Source organism: Oncorhynchus mykiss, chromosome 16 (assembly GCF_013265735.2).
Source record: "Oncorhynchus mykiss isolate Arlee chromosome 16, USDA_OmykA_1.1, whole genome shotgun sequence".
Classification (NCBI taxonomy): domain Eukaryota; kingdom Metazoa; phylum Chordata; class Actinopteri; order Salmoniformes; family Salmonidae; genus Oncorhynchus; species Oncorhynchus mykiss.
In genome coordinates, this window is record NC_048580.1 from 2,917,372 (window position 1) to 2,941,868 (window position 24,497).

General features: G+C 44.8%; 2 protein-coding genes across 4 annotated transcripts in view; one reads left to right on the forward strand and one right to left on the reverse strand.

The window, feature by feature from the left end:
- The window catches only part of LOC110491225 (spastin), a 47,865-nt gene extending 34,560 nt beyond the window's left edge, over window positions 1–13,305 (reverse strand). Inside the window, exons 1-6 of one of the 2 annotated variants that reach the window (XM_036945962.1) lie at window positions 12,793–13,293; window positions 12,488–12,571; window positions 12,290–12,373; window positions 11,235–11,389; window positions 10,395–10,531; window positions 9,135–9,228 (exon numbers count right to left, since the gene is read on the reverse strand). In XM_036945962.1, the coding sequence (XP_036801857.1) occupies window positions 9,135–9,228; window positions 10,395–10,531; window positions 11,235–11,389; window positions 12,290–12,373; window positions 12,488–12,571; window positions 12,793–12,910 (672 nt within the window). In that variant the 5' untranslated portion in view covers window positions 12,911–13,293. Of the gene's footprint in view, window positions 1–9,134; window positions 9,229–10,394; window positions 10,532–11,234; window positions 11,390–12,289; window positions 12,374–12,487; window positions 12,572–12,792 lie in introns of both variants that reach the window. The other variant, XM_036945963.1, reaches the window with a different exon arrangement.
- Window positions 13,306–13,797: 492 nt separating this feature from the next.
- On the forward strand, window positions 13,798–22,569 carry LOC110491239 (protein dpy-30 homolog). Of its 2 annotated transcripts, none has more exons than XM_036945964.1 (4): window positions 13,798–13,925; window positions 15,950–15,990; window positions 21,223–21,362; window positions 22,251–22,569. In XM_036945964.1, the coding sequence occupies exons 1-4, from the start codon at window positions 13,916–13,918 to the stop codon at window positions 22,321–22,323; spliced, it is 264 nt and encodes an 87-aa protein (XP_036801859.1). In that variant the 5' UTR covers window positions 13,798–13,915; the 3' UTR covers window positions 22,324–22,569. The 2 variants fall into 2 exon arrangements, with proteins under 2 accessions (XP_036801859.1, XP_021420262.2); XM_021564587.2 differs by having other exon boundaries at window positions 13,806–13,925; window positions 21,220–21,362.
- The last annotated feature ends 1,928 nt before the right edge of the window (window positions 22,570–24,497 follow it).

Here is a 24,497-nt window from a genome sequence, read left to right on the forward strand (position 1 = left end):
TAGAGCCCCTCTACTGTATAGAGCCCCTCTACTGTATAGAGTCCCTCTACTGTATAGAGCCCCCCTACTGTATAGAGCCCCCCTACTGTATAGAGCCCCCCTACTGTATAGAGCCCCCCTACTGTATAGAGCCCCTCTACTGTATAGAGCCCCTCTACTGTATAGAGCCCCTCTACTGTATAGAGCCCCTCTACTGTATAGAGCCCCTCTACTGTATAGAGCCCCTCTACTGTATAGAGCCCCTCTACTGTATAGAGCCCCTCTACTGTATAGAGCCCCTCTACTGTATAGAGCCCCTCTACTGTATAGAGCCCCTCTACTGTATAGAGCCCCTCTACTGTATAGAGCCCCTCTACTGTATAGAGCCCCTCTACTGTATAGAGCCCCTCTACTGTATAGAGCCCCTCTACTGTATAGAGCCCCTCTACTGTATAGAGCCCCCCTACTGTATATAGCCCCTCTACTGTATAGAGCCCCCCTACTGTATAGAGCCCCTCTACTGTATAGAGCCCCTCTACTGTATAGAGCCCCTCTACTGTATAGAGCCCCCCTACTGTATATAGCCCCTCTACTGTATAGAGCCCCCCTACTGTATAGAGCCCCTCTACTGTATAGAGCCCCTCTACTGTATAGAGCCCCTCTACTGTATAGAGCCCCTCTACTGTATAGAGCCCCCCTACTGTATATAGCCCCTCTACTGTATAGAGCCCCCCTACTGTATAGAGCCCCTCTACTGTATAGAGCCCCCCTACTGTATAGAGCCCCTCTACTGTATAGAGTCCCTCTACTGTATAGAGCCCCCCTACTGTATATAGCCCCTCTACTGTATAGAGCCCCCCTACTGTATAGAGCCCCTCTACTGTATAGAGCCCCCCTACTGTATAGAGCCCCTCTACTGTATAGAGTCCCTCTACTGTATAGAGCCCCTCTACTGTATAGAGCCCCTCTACTGTATAGAGCCCCTCTACTGTATAGAGTCCCTCTACTGTATAGAGCCCCCTACTGTATAGAGCCCCCCTACTGTATAGAGCCCCTCTACTGTATAGAGCCCCCCTACTGTATAGAGCCCCTCTACTGTATAGAGCCCCTCTACTGTATAGAGCCCCCCTACTGTATAGAGCCCCTCTACTGTATAGAGTCCCTCTACTGTATAGAGCCCCTCTACTGTATAGAGCCCCTCTACTGTATAGAGCCCCTCTACTGTATAGAGCCCCCCTACTGTATAGAGCCCCCCTACTGTATAGAGCCCCCCTACTGTATAGAGCCCCCCTACTGTATAGAGCCCCTCTACTGTATAGAGCCCCCCTACTGTATATAGCCCCTCTACTGTATAGAGCCCCTCTACTGTATAGAGCCCCCCTACTGTATAGAGCCCCTCTACTGTATAGAGCCCCCCTACTGTATATAGCCCCTCTACTGTATAGAGCCCCTCTACTGTATAGAGCCCCTCTACTGTATAGAGCCCCTCTACTGTATAGAGCCCCTCTACTGTATAGAGCCCCCCTACTGTATAGAGCCCCTCTACTGTATAGAGCCCCCCTACTGTATAGAGCCCCTCTACTGTATAGAGCCCCTCTACTGTATAGAGCCCCTCTACTGTATAGAGCCCCCCTACTGTATAGAGCCCCCCTACTGTATAGAGCCCCTCTACTGTATAGAGCCCCTCTACTGTATAGAGTCCCTCTACTGTATAGAGTCCCTCTACTGTATAGAGTCCCTCTACTGTATAGAGCCCCTCTACTGTATAGAGCCCCCCTACTGTATATAGCCCCTCTACTGTATAGAGCCCCTCTACTGTATAGAGCCCCTCTACTGTATAGAGCCCCTCTACTGTATAGAGCCCCCCTACTGTATAGAGCCCCCCTACTGTATAGAGCCCCTCTACTGTATAGAGTCCCTCTACTGTATAGAGTCCCTCTACTGTATATAGCCCCTCTACTGTATAGAGCCCCCCTACTGTATAGAGCCCCTCTACTGTATAGAGCCCCCCTACTGTATATAGCCCCTCTACTGTATAGAGCCCCCCTACTGTATATAGCCCCTCTACTGTATAGAGCCCCTCTACTGTATAGAGCCCCTCTACTGTATATAGCCCCTCTACTGTATAGAGCCCCCCTACTGTATAGAGCCCCTCTACTGTATAGAGCCCCCCTACTGTATATAGCCCCTCTACTGTATAGAGCCCCCCTACTGTATATAGCCCCTCTACTGTATAGAGCCCCCCTACTGTATAGAGCCCCCCTACTGTATAGAGCCCCCCTACTGTATATAGCCCCTCTACTGTATAGAGCCCCTCTACTGTATAGAGCCCCTCTACTGTATAGAGCCCCTCTACTGTATAGAGCCCCCCTACTGTATAGAGCCCCTCTACTGTATAGAGCCCCCCTACTGTATATAGCCCCTCTACTGTATAGAGCCCCTCTACTGTATAGAGCCCCTCTACTGTATAGAGCCCCCCTACTGTATAGAGCCCCCCTACTGTATAGAGCCCCCCTACTGTATAGAGCCCCTCTACTGTATAGAGCCCCTCTACTGTATAGAGTCCCTCTACTGTATAGAGTCCCTCTACTGTATAGAGCCCCTCTACTGTATAGAGCCCCCCTACTGTATATAGCCCCTCTACTGTATAGAGCCCCTCTACTGTATAGAGCCCCTCTACTGTATAGAGCCCCTCTACTGTATAGAGCCCCTCTACTGTATAGAGCCCCCCTACTGTATAGAGCCCCCCTACTGTATAGAGCCCCTCTACTGTATAGAGTCCCTCTACTGTATAGAGTCCCTCTACTGTATATAGCCCCTCTACTGTATAGAGCCCCCCTACTGTATAGAGCCCCTCTACTGTATAGAGCCCCCCTACTGTATATAGCCCCTCTACTGTATAGAGCCCCTCTACTGTATAGAGTCCCTCTACTGTATATAGCCCCTCTACTGTATAGAGCCCCCCTACTGTATAGAGCCCCTCTACTGTATAGAGCCCCCCTACTGTATATAGCCCCTCTACTGTATAGAGCCCCCCTACTGTATAGAGCCCCCCTACTGTATATAGCCCCTCTACTGTATAGAGCCCCTCTACTGTATAGAGCCCCTCTACTGTATAGAGTCCCTCTACTGTATATAGCCCCTCTACTGTATAGAGCCCCCCTACTGTATAGAGCCCCTCTACTGTATAGAGCCCCCCTACTGTATAGAGCCCCCCTACTGTATAGAGCCCCCCTACTGTATAGAGCCCCTCTACTGTATAGAGTACCTCTACTGTATAGAGCCCCCCTACTGTATAGAGCCCCTCTACTGTATAGAGCCCCCCTACTGTATATAGCCCCTCTACTGTATATAGCCCCTCTACTGTATAGAGCCCCCCTACTGTATATAGCCCCTCTACTGTATAGAGCCCCCCTACTGTATAGAGCCCCCCTACTGTATAGAGCCCCCCTACTGTATATAGCCCCTCTACTGTATAGAGCCCCTCTACTGTATAGAGCCCCTCTACTGTATAGAGCCCCTCTACTGTATAGAGCCCCCCTACTGTATAGAGCCCCTCTACTGTATAGAGCCCCCCTACTGTATATAGCCCCTCTACTGTATAGAGCCCCTCTACTGTATAGAGCCCCTCTACTGTATAGAGCCCCCCTACTGTATAGAGCCCCCCTACTGTATAGAGCCCCCCTACTGTATAGAGCCCCTCTACTGTATAGAGCCCCTCTACTGTATAGAGTCCCTCTACTGTATAGAGTCCCTCTACTGTATAGAGCCCCTCTACTGTATAGAGCCCCCCTACTGTATATAGCCCCTCTACTGTATAGAGCCCCTCTACTGTATAGAGCCCCTCTACTGTATAGAGCCCCTCTACTGTATAGAGCCCCTCTACTGTATAGAGCCCCCCTACTGTATAGAGCCCCCCTACTGTATAGAGCCCCTCTACTGTATAGAGTCCCTCTACTGTATAGAGTCCCTCTACTGTATATAGCCCCTCTACTGTATAGAGCCCCCCTACTGTATAGAGCCCCTCTACTGTATAGAGCCCCCCTACTGTATATAGCCCCTCTACTGTATAGAGCCCCCCTACTGTATATAGCCCCTCTACTGTATAGAGCCCCTCTACTGTATAGAGTCCCTCTACTGTATATAGCCCCTCTACTGTATAGAGCCCCCCTACTGTATAGAGCCCCTCTACTGTATAGAGCCCCCCTACTGTATATAGCCCCTCTACTGTATAGAGCCCCCCTACTGTATAGAGCCCCCCTACTGTATATAGCCCCTCTACTGTATAGAGCCCCTCTACTGTATAGAGTCCCTCTACTGTATATAGCCCCTCTACTGTATAGAGCCCCCCTACTGTATAGAGCCCCTCTACTGTATAGAGCCCCCCTACTGTATAGAGCCCCCCTACTGTATAGAGCCCCCCTACTGTATAGAGCCCCTCTACTGTATAGAGTACCTCTACTGTATAGAGTCCCTCTACTGTATATAGCCCATCTACTGTATAGAGCCCCCCTACTGTATAGAGCCCCTCTACTGTATAGAGCCCCCCTACTGTATATAGCCCCTCTACTGTATAGAGCCCCCCTACTGTATATAGCCCCTCTACTGTATAGAGCCCCTCTACTGTATAGAGTCCCTCTACTGTATATAGCCCCTCTACTGTATAGAGCCCCCCTACTGTATAGAGCCCCTCTACTGTATAGAGCCCCCCTACTGTATATAGCCCCCCTACTGTATAGAGCCCCCCTACTGTATATAGCCCCTCTACTGTATAGAGCCCCCCTACTGTATATAGCCCCTCTACTGTATAGAGCCCCTCTACTGTATAGAGTCCCTCTACTGTATATAGCCCCTCTACTGTATAGAGCCCCCCTACTGTATAGAGCCCCTCTACTGTATAGAGCCCCCCTACTGTATATAGCCCCTCTACTGTATATAGCCCCTCTACTGTATAGAGCCCCCCTACTGTATAGAGCCCCTCTACTGTATAGAGCCCCCCTACTGTATAGAGCCCCTCTACTGTATAGAGCCCCCCTACTGTATATAGCCCCTCTACTGTATAGAGCCCCCCTACTGTATAGAGCCCCTCTACTGTATAGAGCCCCCCTACTGTATATAGCCCCTCTACTGTATAGAGCCCCCTTACTGTATATAGCCCCCCTACTGTATAGAGCCCCTCTACTGTATAGAGCCCCCCTACTGTATATAGCCCCTCTACTGTATAGAGCCCCTCTACTGTATAGAGCCCCCCTACTGTATAGAGCCCCTCTACTGTATAGAGCCCCCCTACTGTATATAGCCCCTCTACTGTATAGAGCCCCCCTACTGTATAGAGCCCCCCTACTGTATAGAGCCCCTCTACTGTATAGAGCCCCCCTACTGTATATAGCCCCTCTACTGTATAGAGCCCCCCTACTGTATATAGCCCCTCTACTGTATAGAGCCCCTCTACTGTATAGAGCCCCCCCTACTGTATAGAGCCCCTCTACTGTATATAGCCCCTCTACTGTATAGAGCCCCTCTACTGTATAGAGTCCCTCTACTGTATATAGCCCCTCTACTGTATAGAGCCCCCCTACTGTATAGAGCCCCTCTACTGTATAGAGCCCCCCTACTGTATATAGCCCCTCTACTGTATAGAGCCCCCCTACTGTATATAGCCCCTCTACTGTATAGAGCCCCTCTACTGTATAGAGTCCCTCTACTGTATAGAGTCCCTCTACTGTATAGAGTCCCTCTACTGTATAGAGCCCCTCTACTGTATAGAGCCCCCCTACTGTATATAGCCCCTCTACTGTATAGAGCCCCTCTACTGTATAGAGCCCCTCTACTGTATAGAGCCCCTCTACTGTATAGAGCCCCCCTACTGTATAGAGCCCCCCTACTGTATAGAGCCCCTCTACTGTATAGAGTCCCTCTACTGTATAGAGTCCCTCTACTGTATATAGCCCCTCTACTGTATAGAGCCCCCCTACTGTATAGAGCCCCTCTACTGTATAGAGCCCCCCTACTGTATATAGCCCCTCTACTGTATAGAGCCCCCCTACTGTATATAGCCCCTCTACTGTATAGAGCCCCTCTACTGTATAGAGTCCCTCTACTGTATATAGCCCCTCTACTGTATAGAGCCCCCCTACTGTATAGAGCCCCTCTACTGTATATAGCCCCTCTACTGTATATAGCCCCTCTACTGTATAGAGTCCCTCTACTGTATAGAGTCCCTCTACTGTATAGAGCCCCTCTACTGTATATAGCCCCTCTACTGTATATAGCCCCTCTACTGTATAGAGCCCCCCTACTGTATAGAGCCCCTCTACTGTATAGAGCCCCCCTACTGTATATAGCCCCTCTACTGTATATAGCCCCTCTACTGTATAGAGTCCCTCTACTGTATAGAGTCCCTCTACTGTATAGAGTCCCTCTACTGTATAGAGCCCCTCTACTGTATAGAGCCCCCCTACTGTATAGAGCCCCCCTACTGTATAGAGTCCCTCTACTGTATAGAGTCCCTCTACTGTATAGAGTCCCTCTACTGTATAGAGTCCCTCTACTGTATAGAGCCCCTCTACTGTATAGAGCCCCCCTACTGTATATAGCCCCTCTACTGTATAGAGCCCCTCTACTGTATAGAGCCCCTCTACTGTATAGAGCCCCTCTACTGTATAGAGCCCCCCTACTGTATAGAGCCCCCCTACTGTATAGAGCCCCTCTACTGTATAGAGTCCCTCTACTGTATAGAGTCCCTCTACTGTATATAGCCCCTCTACTGTATAGAGCCCCCCTACTGTATAGAGCCCCTCTACTGTATAGAGCCCCTCTACTGTATAGAGCCCCCCTACTGTATATAGCCCCTCTACTGTATAGAGCCCCCCTACTGTATATAGCCCCTCTACTGTATAGAGCCCCTCTACTGTATAGAGTCCCTCTACTGTATATAGCCCCTCTACTGTATAGAGCCCCCCTACTGTATAGAGCCCCTCTACTGTATAGAGCCCCCCTACTGTATATAGCCCCTCTACTGTATATAGCCCCTCTACTGTATAGAGCCCCTCTACTGTATAGAGCCCCTCTACTGTATAGAGCCCCCCTACTGTATATAGCCCCTCTACTGTATAGAGCCCCCCTACTGTATATAGCCCCTCTACTGTATAGAGCCCCTCTACTGTATAGAGTCCCTCTACTGTATAGAGCCCCTCTACTGTATAGAGCCCCCCTACTGTATAGAGCCCCTCTACTGTATAGAGCCCCCCTACTGTATATAGCCCCTCTACTGTATAGAGCCCCTCTACTGTATAGAGCCCCTCTACTGTATAGAGCCCCTCTACTGTATAGAGCCCCTCTACTGTATAGAGCCCCCCTACTGTATAGAGCCCCCCTACTGTATAGAGCCCCTCTACTGTATAGAGTCCCTCTACTGTATAGAGTCCCTCTACTGTATATAGCCCCTCTACTGTATAGAGCCCCCCTACTGTATAGAGCCCCTCTACTGTATAGAGCCCCCCTACTGTATATAGCCCCTCTACTGTATAGAGCCCCCCTACTGTATATAGCCCCTCTACTGTATAGAGCCCCTCTACTGTATAGAGTCCCTCTACTGTATATAGCCCCTCTACTGTATAGAGCCCCCCTACTGTATAGAGCCCCTCTACTGTATAGAGCCCCCCTACTGTATATAGCCCCTCTACTGTATATAGCCCCTCTACTGTATAGAGCCCCTCTACTGTATAGAGTCCCTCTACTGTATAGAGTCCCTCTACTGTATAGAGTCCCTCTACTGTATATAGCCCCTCTACTGTATAGAGCCCCCCTACTGTATAGAGCCCCTCTACTGTATAGAGCCCCCCTACTGTATATAGCCCCTCTACTGTATAGAGCCCCTCTACTGTATAGAGTCCCTCTACTGTATAGAGTCCCTCTACTGTATAGAGTCCCTCTACTGTATAGAGTCCCTCTACTGTATAGAGCCCCTCTACTGTATAGAGCCCCTCTACTGTATAGAGCCCCCCTACTGTATAGAGTCCCTCTACTGTATAGAGTCCCTCTACTGTATAGAGTCCCTCTACTGTATAGAGCCCCTCTACTGTATAGAGCCCCCCTACTGTATATAGCCCCTCTACTGTATAGAGCCCCTCTACTGTATAGAGCCCCTCTACTGTATAGAGCCCCTCTACTGTATAGAGCCCCCCTACTGTATAGAGCCCCCCTACTGTATAGAGCCCCTCTACTGTATAGAGTCCCTCTACTGTATAGAGTCCCTCTACTGTATATAGCCCCTCTACTGTATAGAGCCCCCCTACTGTATAGAGCCCCTCTACTGTATAGAGCCCCCCTACTGTATATAGCCCCTCTACTGTATAGAGCCCCCCTACTGTATATAGCCCCTCTACTGTATAGAGCCCCTCTACTGTATAGAGTCCCTCTACTGTATATAGCCCCTCTACTGTATAGAGCCCCCCTACTGTATAGAGCCCCTCTACTGTATAGAGCCCCCCTACTGTATATAGCCCCTCTACTGTATATAGCCCCTCTACTGTATAGAGCCCCTCTACTGTATAGAGTCCCTCTACTGTATAGAGCCCCTCTACTGTATAGAGCCCCCCTACTGTATATAGCCCCTCTACTGTATAGAGCCCCCCTACTGTATATAGCCCCTCTACTGTATAGAGCCCCCCTACTGTATATAGCCCCTCTACTGTATAGAGCCCCTCTACTGTATAGAGTCCCTCTACTGTATAGAGCCCCTCTACTGTATAGAGCCCCTCTACTGTATAGAGTCCCTCTACTGTAATTATTCACTGTTATTTACTATTTTTTATTTCCTTACTTATCTATTGTTCACCTAATACCTTAAAAATTGCACTGTTGGTTAGGGGCTGTAAGTAAGCATTTCACTGTAAGGTCTATACCAATGTCAGGTCTACTACACCTGTTGTATTCGCCGCACGTGACAAATAAACTTTGATTTGATTTGGCTAGAGACAGACTGGACAAGAGACAACAAGACAACTGTGAAGCCTGATTCCCACAATAGGGGATGTGTAAACAGACCCGACCGAAGCAGCTCAGCTTGGGTCGGTTTTGACCCTCGAATGAGAATCAGGCATAACTGACAGACAGCAGCTCATAAACACAGAGTAGAAAGCAAACATGTTCACCTCAGGTCTGAGTGCAGGCAGGATAACTATCTCCTGAAGAGCTTGTTTAGCCAGCTCCTGACCCGCTATGTCTTCAAAGCTCACTGACGACCCACTGAAATACACACACAATGTTTAAATGACTCCAGAACCCCAGCAGTCTCAATTACAGTCATGGGTTGTAAATAAAGGAGAGCTAGAAACCCGCCTTAACAAAAGTATCAGTGTGTGCCGCCTCAAAAGTCTAAGATTTTGACGTCAGGGCGTCCCCAAGAATCGACGTGTAATTTGATCCTGACTGCAGTCCACTGCGCTATCCACTATCATCGACTCTAGAATCCCTCCATTGAATGTGCTGAGGGTCTTCTCCGTCATAGCCTGGTCACACGTCTGTTAGTTCTGTATAGCCAACTCCCCAGACAATGACCAAAAGACTACGTGGATCGCTCCGGGGACCGGGCTACGCGGATCGCTCCGGGGACCGGGCTACGCGAATCGCTCCGGGGACCGGGCTACGCGGATCGCTCCGGGGACCAGGCTACGCGGATCGCTCCGGGGACCGGGCTACGCGAATCGCTCCGGGGACCGGGCTACGCGGATCGCTCCGGGGACCGGGCTACGCGAATCGCTCCGGGGACCGGGCTACGCGGATCGCTCCGGGGACCGGGCTACGCGAATCGCTCCGGGGACCGGGCTACGCGAATCGCTCCGGGGACCGGGCTACGCGAATCGCTCCGGGGACCGGGCTACGCGGATCGCTCCGGGGACCGGGCTACGCGGATCGCTCCGGGGACCGGGCTACGCGGATCGCTCCGGGGACCGGGCCACGCGGATCGCTCCGGGGACCGGGCCACGCGGATCGCTCCGGGGACCGGGCTACGCGGATCGCTCCGGGGACCGGGCCACGCGGATCGCTCCGGGGACCGGGCTACGCGGATCGCTCCGGGGACCGGGCTACGCGGATCGCTCCGGGGACCGGGCTACACGGATCGCTCCGGGGACCGGGCTACACTTTAATGGGACCAGAGACAGGACAAGGCCTGAACTTTAATGGGACCAGGGACAGAGACAGGACAAGGCCTGTACTTTAATGGGACCAGGGACAGGACCAGGCCTGTACTTTAATGGGACCAGGGACAGGGACAGGACAAGGCCTGTACTTTAATGGGACCAGAGACAGGACAGGGCCTGTACTTTAATGGGACCAGAGACAGGACAGGGCCTGTACTTTAATGGGACCAGGGACAGAGACAGGACAAGGCCTGTACTCATCTATCCTACCCGTCTACGATTTCATTCAGTATGAAGCTGGCCAACTTGCTGTCCACATTCTTGAAGTTCTTCATATCCCTCTTCTGTGGTTCCTTCAATGCTGCTGGTCTACCATTCTGTCCTCTCCCTGCAGCCCGAGGGACAACCTTAGAGAGAACACTCCGTAAGTGCACAATATCATAGGACCATAAAAATACACATAAAACAAACAGGATACACTATGAGCAACAACGTCCCATTTGAAACAGTATTTAAGACAAATTACGACTCAGAAACGTTTTCCATAAACTGTTAGCGGGGAGGTTATAAAACTAGGACTACATCATTTATGGGACTAGAGGATAGGGGACGGGGATAGAACAAGGCCTGTATTTTAATGGGACCAGGGACAGAGACAGGATAAGGTCTGTATTTTAATGGGACCAGGGACAGAGACAGGACAAGGCCTGTACTTTAATGGGACCAGAGACAGGACAAGGCCTGTACTTTAATGGGACCAGGGACAGAGACAGGACAAGGCCTGTACTTTAATGGGACCAGAGACAAGACAAGGCCTGTACTTTAATGGGACCAGGGACAGAGACAGGACAAGGCCTGTACTTTAATGGGACCAGAGACAGGACAAGGCCTGTACTTTAATGGGACCAGGGACAGGACCTGTACTTTAATGGGACCAGAGACAGGACAAGGCCTGTACTTTAATGGGACCAGGGACAGAGACAGGACAAGGCCTGTACTTTAATGGGACCAGAGACAGGACAAGGCCTGTACTTTAATGGGACCAGGGACAGAGACAGGACAAGGCCTGTACTTTAATGGGATAAGGGACAGGACCTGTACCAGGGATACCTTGATATTGTTGGTCCTGCTTGGGCCAGTGCTTGCTGGCTTACTGTGACCTGGTCCTGGCTTGATCTTTGGACCAGTAGGCCTCACTGGAGGGGTAGGGAGATGGCCTGGTGGACTCTGAGGGCTGTGGCTCGTTTTAGACGCTGATGTACCTTCTGTGGCGAGAGACAGAGAGAGACAGAAAGAGACAGAGAGAGAGATACAGAGAGAGAAAGACAGAGAGCGACAGAGACAGAGAGAGAAAGACAGAGAGAGAGAGACAGACAGAGACAGACAGAGAGACAGAGAGGACAGAGGGTGAGAGAGGATGGAGAGAGAAGACGGAGAGAGACAGAGGGTGAAAGAGAGAAGACGGAGAGAGAGAGGACGGAGAGAGAGGACGGAGAGACAGGGTGAGAGAGAGAAGACAGAGAGACAGAGGGTGAGAGAGGACGGAGAGAGAGGATGAGAGAGGACGGAGAGAGAGGATGAGAGAGAGAGAGGATGGAGAGAGAGAGGTTGAGAGAGAAAGGACGGAGAGAGACCGAGGGTGAGAGAGAGTAAGCGAGAATGGAGAGAGAGACCCTACAAGGTTAAATTTAAAAAAACAAAAACCTTAGTAATATAATTATTTGCAAATTGCTAAAACATATAACAATTGAAATGTCAATATCTTTTAAACCTTTTTGAGTGAGTGAGTGAGAAGTACTTATCTTAGTCAGAGATTTAGTTACAACACAAATCTGTGTAGCTCAAAATCTAAGTGTGGCATCACTTCCAAATGTTATGAGAGAAGACTGCAGCATGCCTCATATATTACCAGAATGGGAAGTCATCATGAAGACTGCAGCATGCCTCATATATTACCAGAATGGGAAGTCATCATGAAGACTGCAGCATGCCTCATATATTACCAGAATGGGAAGACATCATGAAGACTGCAGCATGCCTCATATATTACCCTTATGGGAAGTCATCATGAAGACTGCAGCATGCCTCATATATTACCAGAATGGGAAGTCATCATGACGTGATACAATCTAAAACAACGTTCTCAACATCGTCAGAGAGCTGACCTAAAAGAGCGAGTCGGTCCTTTGCCATGGTGAGATTGTTGATCATCTTAGTTTGAAGCCTCTTCGAACGATCACAATGTTCTCCTAAAGTGAAAGTGAAAGAAAGTGAAAGACAACGAAACGTGGTCACTGGCCAACGGCCACAACACAAACAACCTCATATTAACTAGAAAGATAATGAGGTAGGAATTAGCTTACCTTGTCCTGTGACTTCAATAGCAATACCCCTTTGAAGCTCTGCAATGCCTTTCTGATACCACTGTACTGCCTCCTCCTTGACACCTGCCATAACAAACCCACAGGCTCAGTCACAGAGAGAGAGAGAGTAGACAGACAGACACTCCCAGTGAGCCATTGCATAGTCACACAACATGTACCATTGGCTTCGATGCAACCAAGAGTTTTGACATTGTAAAACTCTCTTGGTTTCATCGAAGCTACTAATGTGTGATAAACATATACAATATATATTTATTTTTTTAAGATAAGGAGATGCGTTCAACCTTTGTCATCTTCATCGATCTTTAGTGCCACGGATATGTATTCAAATGCTCGTTTATGGTAGTTTCTAATGATTTCTCCGTTGTCGTTGCTGTCCCCCGCCCTAACTTTGGCCGACATGGTAGTGAAATAATTTACAACTAGTTACAGTCGCTAGCTACATCAGAATCTCAAATGCAGGAGTAAACAGAGAGGACCAAACGCCAGAAAATGGCGTCAGCGAACTCAGCAATGTATTATTGTATCTCTAACCATTTTCATATCCGACAGATGATCGTGTCTATTTTTACAATAATATCAAAACCAATGCAGAGACCCAGTCCACACAGATCCAAGACATCGGTGTTTTGTTGAAACAGGAAGTTGGCGTTACGCATGCGTGGAACTGCCGCACTTGTCGAACATTTAAACAAGATCCTAAATACGGTAATAAGTGTATAGACGCAAATATAATGTAATACGGTCACGTAAATCGATACGCACTGACAGTAGATAAATAGGGTGGAAGTTTACCGTGGCATACCCAAAGTAGTGTAACAGGAGAAGATGTGAAGCGAGAGGGATAACTGGACACAAAATCTGTCATCTCCAGGTTCACTTTTTCCCCCGCTCAACCAGCGGCGAGTTTTGTATGCAGGTCAATGAGTGTCGCGTTTGGTTAATTAAACACAATTGAATGGTTTATTTGTTACTTGTGTCTTATTTAATCGAATAAACGTGTCGTAATGTTTAGGTTCTTACGAGTGTACTGATATATAAGTAGGACAAGTGACATCCCGCCAACTTTGAGGGGAAAAAAACACTTTATATATCGGAGTTGTTCAAGCGCATATCTGCCCTCTCATTGGCTTGAATGGTCCACCTGATCTTGCGTCCTCCCGTCTGCCTTCCATTTCTGAAGACATTTATTTTCATTGTTTGAACGGTCACTTGAGCATCTGGTCATACATCATAGATCATCTGTGGCTCTGCGTTCAGAAATGTCAGTACTATCCCTTTAAAAGTCGCATTTCCGGGTTTTGGATAGCCAATCAGAGCGCCTTATTTTCTGACGCCTGCTCAGTTATCTCTCCACGGCTGTAGTTGTTTCGGCGGCGACATCAATTTTGGAAACCAACATAAACCATGGCAGAAGGTAACCAAAAATACGATTATACGAATATCTAACGCCTAAGATCACGTAGAAAATATTTATTTTGCAGCCAGTTTCAGATTTATAAGTGTTTTTGGAAACAGTAGATTAGAGACCACGTCGAGTAGCTAGCGAGCTAACATTAGCTAGCTCGTAGTTGGTGACTTGTCCATTGTTGGGGAGTAATTCACAATTTAATGTTACATGTATATAAAAAGAAAATATAAACTAAATAATTTCGAAGATTTTACTGTGTTACAGTTCATATGAGGAAAATCGGTCAATGTAAATAAATTAGGCATTAATATATGGCTTTCAACATGAAAGGGAATACAGATTCCTAATATCTGTTGGTCAGATACCTTAGAAGAAAAAAAATAAGGACAAAAAAAAGTAGGGTCTTGGATCAGAACCAGTCAGTATCTGGTGTGACCACCATTTCCCCCATGCAGCGCAACACATCACCTCGTTTGTATAGAGTTGATGAATCTGTTGATTGTGACCTGTGGAATGTTGTCCCACTCGTCTTCAATGGCTGTGTAAAGTTGCTGGAATTTTGACTTTCATATTAGGAATGTAATGAAAATAGCTTTTTACCACCTGAGGAACATTGCCAAGGTGCAGCCGTTTCTCTCTCAGGCTGATACAGAGAATCATCGCTTTAATTACAAGCAGGCTTGACTTCTGTAATGCTCTCCTGTCTGGTCTACTCATGAAAGCCATTGCTGACCAAGACCAGATGGAGAGGACACATTACACCGGTGTTAAGGTCTCTGCACTGGCTGCCTGAGAGTGTTAGAATTCATTTTAGGATTCCACTATTGGTTTTTAAATCAATCCACCATTGTGCAGCTCAATACATATCAGACATGCTTTATGTTATGTACCCAGTAGGTCCCTCAGATCCTCTGGCCTTTTAACTACCCCAAAACCTAGGACCATGAGGCATAGAGAGACAGCCTTTTAACTATCCCAAAACCTAGGACCATGAGGCATAGAGAGACAGCCTTTTAACTATCCCAAAACCTAGGACCATGAGGCATAGAGAGACAGCCTTTTAACTATCCCAAAACCTAGGACCATGAGGCATAGAGAGACAGCCTTTTAACTATCCCAAAACCTAGGACCATGAGGCATAGAGAGACAGCCTTTTAACTATCCCAAAACCTAGGACCATGAGGCATAGAGAGACAGCCTTTTAACTACCCCAAAACCTAGGACCATGAGGCATAGAGAGACAGCCTTTTAACTATCCCAAAACCTAGGACCATGAGGCATAGAGAGACAGACAGCCTTTTAACTATCCCAAAACCTAGGACCATGAGGCATAGAGAGACAGACAGCCTTTTAACTATCCCAAAACCTAGGACCATGAGGCATAGAGAGACAGCCTTTTAACTATCCCAAAACCTAGGACCATGAGGCATAGAGAGACAGCCTTTTAACTATCCCAAAACCTAGGACCATGAGGCATAGAGAGACAGCCTTTTAACTACCCCAAAACCTAGGACCATGAGGCATAGAGAGACAGCCTTTTAACTATCCCAAAACCTAGGACCATGAGGCATAGAGAGACAGACAGCCTTTTAACTATCCCAAAACCTAGGACCATGAGGCATAGAGAGACAGACAGCCTTTTAACTATCCCAAAACCTAGGACCATGAGGCATAGAGAGACAGCCTTTTAACTATCCCAAAACCTAGGACCATGAGGCATAGAGAGACAGACAGCCTTTTAACTATCCCAAAACCTAGGACCATGAGGCATAGAGAGACAGACAGCCTTTTAACTATCCCAAAACCTAGGACCATGAGGCATAGAGAGACAGCCTTTTAACTATCCCAAAACCTAGGACCATGAGGCATTTGCTGCAGATGGTTGGTTGCTTTGACATCCTAGATCAGAACGGAGACCAATGCTATCGTAGAAATAGAATAGCTGTGTCACTTTGTTTCAAGCCCTGACTTTGATACCTGATCAACACCTTTTGCCTTTTTTACTCACATTGTGTTTTGTTGACATTCAGATCACACAGGCATGGACCAGAGCATGGAGAGCCATACAGCTGTAAGTCACTGTACTGTGTGTTGAATCAGAGTCTGGGCTTACAGGAGACATGGAACATGGCGATTCTCCTTTAAACCCAGGAATCAGCCATTCAACTTGCCATTCACCAGATTTTCAAGCTTAATAAATGTCAAAATACATGTTGGTACTTACCAAAGAATGGAGTTTCGCTGAACAACTAACGTCATTGCTGCCGTTACGGCCGGTATGTACTTCCACAAAAGGTGTAAATAAAAAGTTACATGCGCCCGGGAAAAATACCTTGTCTGGAAAAATTCAAAGTATTATTTTTGACCAAGTGTGCATGTGTCCAAATCCACCTATTCTGCACCTCCAATAAAATGACTCATTACTGCCACCTACAGGTCGGCTGATCCAGCAGCAGGAAAGGTCATTGAGTTTTATCACCAACAACAACAGTGTGTTTACGTCACAACAATATGTTTCAGCCGAGCTAAATGTAATAATATTTTATGTAAGTAGATTTAGTTGACATTTTACATAGGCTTTATTCAGTAAACACTAGGATACGTGTTTACAGTCATTGTATATTTCTAGATGGGCTTTATTCAGTAGACACTAGGATACGTGTTTACAGTGATTGTATATTTCTAGATGGGCTTTATTCAGTAGACACTAGGATACATGTTTACAGTGACTGTATATTTCTAGATGGCCTTTATTCAGTAGACGCTAGGATACATGTTTACAGTCCTTGTATATTTCTAGATGGGATTTATTCAGTGTATTGTAATTACATTACTAATATTGCAAGAGAGGCAGAAGAGGTGGATTTGACGGATGGTCAAATACAATACTTATATTCTTTCCAGACAAGACAATTTTCCAGTTGCCTTGTAACTTTTTATTTAAACCTGTTTTGGATGTACATACTGACAGTAATGACGATAGTTGCTCAGCGACACTCCATTCTTTGAACATATTTTGACATGAATAAACCTGAAAAGCTGGTGAATGGCAAGTTGAATGGATGCTTCTTGGGTTTAAAGGCGAATCGCCATATTTAACCTCTCCTGTAAGCCCAGATGCTGGTATGTGTGTGCGAGACTGTTTTAGGGAAATATTAGCCTCTGCTACAGTGTTTCACCTCAGTGAATGAAGTCTTGAGCTGAGGTTAGGAAAATATTAGCCCATGTTATAGACATCGATGTTACTGTTTAATGATAACTACTGTCTACATGATGGTGAACTTGTGAAGCTAGGCTAATATTAACACATGTTATAGCCATTGATCTTACTGTATACTAACTGTCTGCATTTACATGATGGTGAACTTGTGAAGCTAGGCTAATATTAACACATGTTATAGCCATTGATCTTACTGTATACTAACTGTCTGCATTTACATGATGGTGAACTTGTGAAGCTAGGCTAATATTAACACATGTTATAGCCATTGATCTTACTGTATACTAACTGTCTGCATTTACATGATGGTGAACTTGTGAAGCTAGGGAAATATTAACACATGTTATAGCCATTGATCTTACTGTATACTAACTGTCTGCATTTACATGATGGTGAACTTGTGAAGCTAGGCTAATATTAACACATGTTATAGCCATTGATCTTACTGTATACTAACTGTCTGCATTTACATGATGGTGAACTTGTGAAGCTAGGCTAATATTAACACATGTTATAGCCATTGATCTTACTGTATACTAACTGTCTGCATTTACATGATGGTGAACTTGTGAAGCTAGGCTAATATTAACACATGTTATAGCCATTGATCTTACTGTCTGCATTTACATGATGGTGAACTTGTGAAGCTAGGCTAATATTAACACATGTTATAGCCATTGATCTTACTGTCTGCATTTACATGATGGTGAACTTGTGAAGCTAGGGAAATATTAACACATGTTATAGCCATTGATCTTACTGTATACTAACTGTCTGCATTTACATGATGGTGAACTTGTGAAGCTAGGCTAATATTAACACATGTTATAGCCATTGATCTTACTGTATACTAACTGTCTGCATTTACATGATGGTGAACTTGTGAAGCTAGGCTAATATTAACACATGTTATAGCCATTGATCTTACTGTCTGCATTTACATGATGGTGAACTTGTGAAGCTAGGGAAATATTAACACATGTTATAGCCATTGATCTTACTGTATACTAACTGTCTGCATTTACATGATGGTGAACTTGTGAAGCTAGGCTAATATTAACACATGTTATAGCCATTGATCTTACTGTATACTAACTGTCTGCATTTACATGATGGTGAACTTGTGAAGCTAGGCTAATATTAACACATGTTATAGCCATTGATCTTACTGTATACTAACTGTCTGCATTTACATGATGGTGAACTTGTGAAGCTAGGCTAATATTAACACATGTTATAGCCATTGATCTTACTGTCTGCATTTACATGATGGTGAACTTGTGAAGCTAGGCTAATATTAACACATGTTATAGCCATTGATCTTACTGTATACTAACTGTCTGCATTTACATGATGGTGAACTTGTGAAGCTAGGGAAATATTAACACATGTTATAGCCATTGATCTTACTGTATACTAACTGTCTGCATTTACATGATGGTGAACTTGTGAAGCTAGGCTAATATTAACACATGTTATAGCCATTGATCTTACTGTATACTAACTGTCTGCATTTACATGATGGTGAACTTGTGAAGCTAGGGAAATATTAACACATGTTATAGCCATTGATCTTACTGTATACTAACTGTCTGCATTTACATGATGGTGAACTTGTGAAGCTAGGCTAATATTAACACATGTTATAGCCATTGATCTTACTGTATACTAACTGTCTGCATTTACATGATGGTGAACTTGTGAAGCTAGGCTAATATTAACACATGTTATAGACATTGATCTTACTGTCTGCATGACATGATGGTGAACTTGTGAAGCTAGGCTAATATTAACACATGTTATAGCCATTGATCTTACTGTCTGCATTTACATGATGGTGAACTTGTGAAGCTAGGCTAATATTAACACATGTTATAGCCATTGATCTTACTGTATACTAACTGTCTGCATTTACATGATGGTGAACTTGTGAAGCTAGGGAAATATTAACACATGTTATAACCATTGATCTTACTGTATACTAACTGTCTGCATTTACATGATGGTGAACTTGTGAAGCTAGGCTAATATTAACACATGTTATAGCCATTGATCTTACTGTATACTAACTGTCTGCATTTACATGATGGTGAACTTGTGAAGCTAGGGAAATATTAACACATGTTATAGCCATTGATCTTACTGTATACTAACTGTCTGCATTTACATGATGGTGACCTTGTGAAGCTAGGCTAATATTAACACATGTTATAGCCATTGATCTTACTGTATACTAACTGTCTGCATTTACATGATGGTGAACTTGTGAAGCTAGGCTAATATTAACACATGTTATAGCCATTGATCTTACTGTATACTAACTGTCTGCATTTACATGATGGTGAACTTGTGAAGCTAGGCTAATATTAACACATGTTATAGCCATTGATCTTACTGTCTGCATTTACATGATGGTGAACTTGTGAAGCTAGGCTAATATTAACACATGTTATAGCCATTGATCTTACTGTATACTAACTGTCTGCATTTACATGATGGTGAACTTGTGAAGCTAGGGAAATATTAACACATGTTATAGCCATTGATCTTACTGTATACTAACTGTCTGCATTTACATGATGGTGAACTTGTGAAGCTAGGCTAATATTAACACATGTTATAGCCATTGATCTTACTGTATACTAACTGTCTGCATTTACATGATGGTGAACTTGTGAAGCTAGGCTAATATTAACACATGTTATAGACATTGATCTTACTGTCTGCATGACATGATGGTGAACTTGTGAAGCTAGGCTAATATTAACACATGTTATAGCCATTGATCTTACTGTCTGCATTTACATGATGGTGAACTTGTGAAGCTAGGCTAATATTAACACATGTTATAGCCATTGATCTTACTGTATACTAACTGTCTGCATTTACATGATGGTGAACTTGTGAAGCTAGGGAAATATTAACACATGTTATAACCATTGATCTTACTGTATACTAACTGTCTGCATTTACATGATGGTGAACTTGTGAAGCTAGGGAAATATTAACACATGTTATAACCATTGATCTTACTGTATACTAACTGTCTGCATTTACATGATGGTGAACTTGTGAAGCTAGGCTAATATTAACACATGTTATAGCCATTGATCTTACTGTATACTAACTGTCTGCATTTACATGATGGTGAACTTGTGAAGCTAGGGAAATATTAACACATGTTATAGCCATTGATCTTACTGTATACTAACTGTCTGCATTTACATGATGGTGAACTTGTGAAGCTAGGCTAATATTAACACATGTTATAGCCATTGATCTTACTGTATACTAACTGTCTGCATTTACATGATGGTGAACTTGTGAAGCTAGGGAAATATTAACACATGTTATAGCCATTGATCTTACTGTATACTAACTGTCTGCATTTACATGATGGTGAACTTGTGAAGCTAGGCTAATATTAACATGTTATAGCCATTGATCTTACTGTATACTAACTGTCTGCATTTACATGATGGTGAACTTGTGAAGCTAGGCTAATATTAACACATGTTATAGACATTGATCTTACTGTCTGCATGACATGATGGTGAACTTGTGAAGCTAGGCTAATATTAACACATGTTATAGCCATTGATCTTACTGTCTGCATTTACATGATGGTGAACTTGTGAAGCTAGGCTAATATTAACACATGTTATAGCCATTGATCTTACTGTATACTAACTGTCTGCATTTACATGATGGTGAACTTGTGAAGCTAGGGAAATATTAACACATGTTATAACCATTGATCTTACTGTATACTAACTGTCTGCATTTACATGATGGTGAACTTGTGAAGCTAGGCTAATATTAACACATGTTATAGCCATTGATCTTACTGTATACTAACTGTCTGCATTTACATGATGGTGAACTTGTGAAGCTAGGCTAATATTAACACATGTTATAGCCATTGATCTTACTGTCTGCATTTACATGATGGTGAACTTGTGAAGCTAGGCTAATATTAACACATGTTATAGCCATTGATCTTACTGTCTACATGATGGTGAACTTGTGAAGCTAGGGAAATACAGGCTGACATGCTTCTACGTTACTCCTCCCCTCCAGAAGATGGAGGATACCGAGAGGTCCAACACAGAGAAGTCGTCCAAACAGAAAGTGGATCTTCAGTCTCTCCCAACACGGGCATATCTGGACCAGACTGTTGTGCCAGTCCTTCTACAGGGGCTCTCTGTGTTAGCCAAAGAACGGTGGGCTTAAATAAATCACATTTTTATAAAGTCCTTTTTTTTTTTTTTTTTCAAACGTCAAAAGTGCTTTACAGATACCCAGCCTGAAACCTGAAAGAGCCAACAATGCGGAGGCAGAAGCACAATGGCTAGGGGGAAAAGTCCCTAGAAGGCAGGAACCTAGGAAGAAAAATAGATGAACCAGGCACCAATACATTTTATTTATTTATTTCACCTTTATTTAACCAGGTAGGCTAGTTGAGAACACCTTTATTTAACCAGGTAGGCTAGTTGAGAACACCTTTATTTAACCAGGTAGGCTAGTTGAGAACAAGTTCTCATTTACAACTGAGACCTGGCCAAGATAAAGCAAAGCAGTTTGACACATACAACAACACAGAGTTACACATGGAATAAAACAAAACATATAGTCAATAATACAGTAGAAAAATCTATATACAGCATGTGCAGATGAGGGAGGTAGGAAAAGAGAGGTAAGGCAATAAATAGGCCATGGTGGCAAAGTAATTGCAATATAGCAATTAAACACTGGAATGGTAGGATGTACAGAAGATAAATGTGCAAGTAGAGATACTGGGGTGCAAAGGAGCAAGATAGATAAATAAATACAGTATGGGATGGGGTAGATGGGCTACATGTCCTTTCCCTGTCTTTTATGCTGTATAACCCCAGTCTCACAACATCAGCCTGTGTTGTGTGGTCAGGCTGGGCACTGAAATAAAGAATAGATACCCACTGAATAACGCCCTCGTTGTTTTTATTGAACACTGCCAAATAAAACACATTTCAGTTTCTGTATAATGGACCAATAAAGATTTTGTATCGTGTTATTTACGTTTTCTTTGATGACTGATTTTTGTATTAATCCTAGCTCTTCTCCTCTTCTAGGCCTCATAATCCCATTGAATTTCTAGCTGCACATCTCCACCAGAACAAGTTTCAATATGAGGACCGCATCTAACGCCTCTGAAGAAACGACACTGGTCGACTTATCATCAAAGACAAGCTGTGTGTCTTCATTTAGCATCTGAATTGTAAAGTGTTTTTTTCTTTTTTCTATACTGTATGTACCGGCTGGAGTATACTGATTTCTTATTATTTTCTATCATACATGTTTGTTGAACAAACACTTTTTGTTTCTGTAATTGACTGTACGTGTTAGTGTGTTACTTCCCCACATATTCCCATTAAACACCCATGACTGATATCAAATGTCTGATATTCTGAGATATATTCTGATTCAGAACATTCTGCATTCATAAGAGAACCAAATATCACAGTGATCAGCTAAATCATTGCTCGTAAGCAGTGCTTGACTTGGGATGAAATAAGTTCAGGAGCTGTCATTTCCCAAATCGGTTCACTGAAATTCACAAATGACAATATGCTATATAGAGACCTCTGATTATTCACACACATTTTCCATTACTTCTCAAATTACTTTTAACCACATTTTCATTATAGCCTGGAAAAGTAAGCATTATTGACATTTGAAGGCTGCTGTGTCTGATTCCCATGTAGGCCTACCATCTCCTGCCGTTGTGCCCTTGTCAACGTGTGGTCAACCCTCCATCTGGAGAGCTCCTGTTTTTGTGAAGGCTTGGCTTTTGATCCAACCCCGCGAAACACCCAAGTCTGCCCAAGGTCCTGTTGAGCAGCTGATGTTTAGGCTACAATGTGGTTAGAGCAGGGCTTGAACAAAAGCCTGCACACCCAGCTAGCTATCCTGGAGGATGGTTGCCACCCTTGATATAAAGTATTACAACCATATTATTCCCTCATTCAATGAATCAGGGGATCAAATGGATAAGGTCAGCTACTTCAGAGCCAGGAACTGTATCTAAATGGATAAGGTCAGCTACTTCAGAGCCAGGAACTGTATCTAAATGGATAAGGTCAGCTACTTCAGAGCCAGGAACTGTATCTAAATGGATAAGGTCAGCTACTTCAGAGCCAGGAACTGTATCTAACTGGATAAGGTCAGCTACTTCAGAGCCAGGAACTGTATCTAAATGGATAAGGTCAGCTACTTCAGAGCCAGGAACTGTATCTAAATGGATAAGGTCAGCTACCTCAGAGCCAGGAACTGTATCTAACTGGATAAGGTCAGCTACTTCAGAGCCAGGAACTGTATCTAAATGGATAAGGTCAGCTACCTCAGAGCCAGGAACTGTATCTAAATGGATAAGGTCAGCTACCTCAGAGCCAGGAACTGTATCTAACTGGATAAGGTCAGCTACTTCAGAGCCAGGAACTGTATCTAACTGGATAAGGTCAGCTACCTCAGAGCCAGGAACTGTATCTAAATGGATAAGGTCAGCTACCTCAGAGCCAGGAACTGTATCTAACTGGATAAGGTCAGCTACTTCAGAGCCAGGAACTGTATCTAAATGGATAAGGTCAGCTACCTCAGAGCCAGGAACTGTATCTAAATGGATAAGGTCAGCTACTTCAGAGCCAGGAACTGTATCTAAATGGATAAGGTCAGCTACTTCAGAGCCAGGAACTGTATCTAAATGGATAAGGTCAGCTACTTCAGAGCCAGGAACTGTATCTAAATGGATAAGGTCAGCTACCTCAGAGCCAGGAACTGTATCTAACTGGATAAGGTCAGCTACTTCAGAGCCAGGAACTGTATCTAAATGGATAAGGTCAGCTACCTCAGAGCCAGGAACTGTATCTAAATGGATAAGGTCAGCTACCTCAGAGCCAGGAACTGTATCTAACTGGATAAGGTCAGCTACTTCAGAGCCAGGAACTGTATCTAACTGGATAAGGTCAGCTACCTCAGAGCCAGGAACTGTATCTAAATGGATAAGGTCAGCTACCTCAGAGCCAGGAACTGTATCTAACTGGATAAGGTCAGCTACCTCAGAGCCAGGAACTGTATCTAAATGGATAAGGTCAGCTACCTCAGAGCCAGGAACTGTATCTAAATGGATAAGGTCAGCTACTTCAGAGCCAGGAACTGTATCTAAATGGATAAGGTCAGCTACCTCAGAGCCAGGAACTGTATCTAACTGGATAAGGTCAGCTACCTCAGAGCCAGGAACTGTATCTAACTGGATAAGGTCAGCTACCTCAGAGCCAGGAACTGTATCTAACTGGATAAGGTCAGCTACTTCAGAGCCAGGA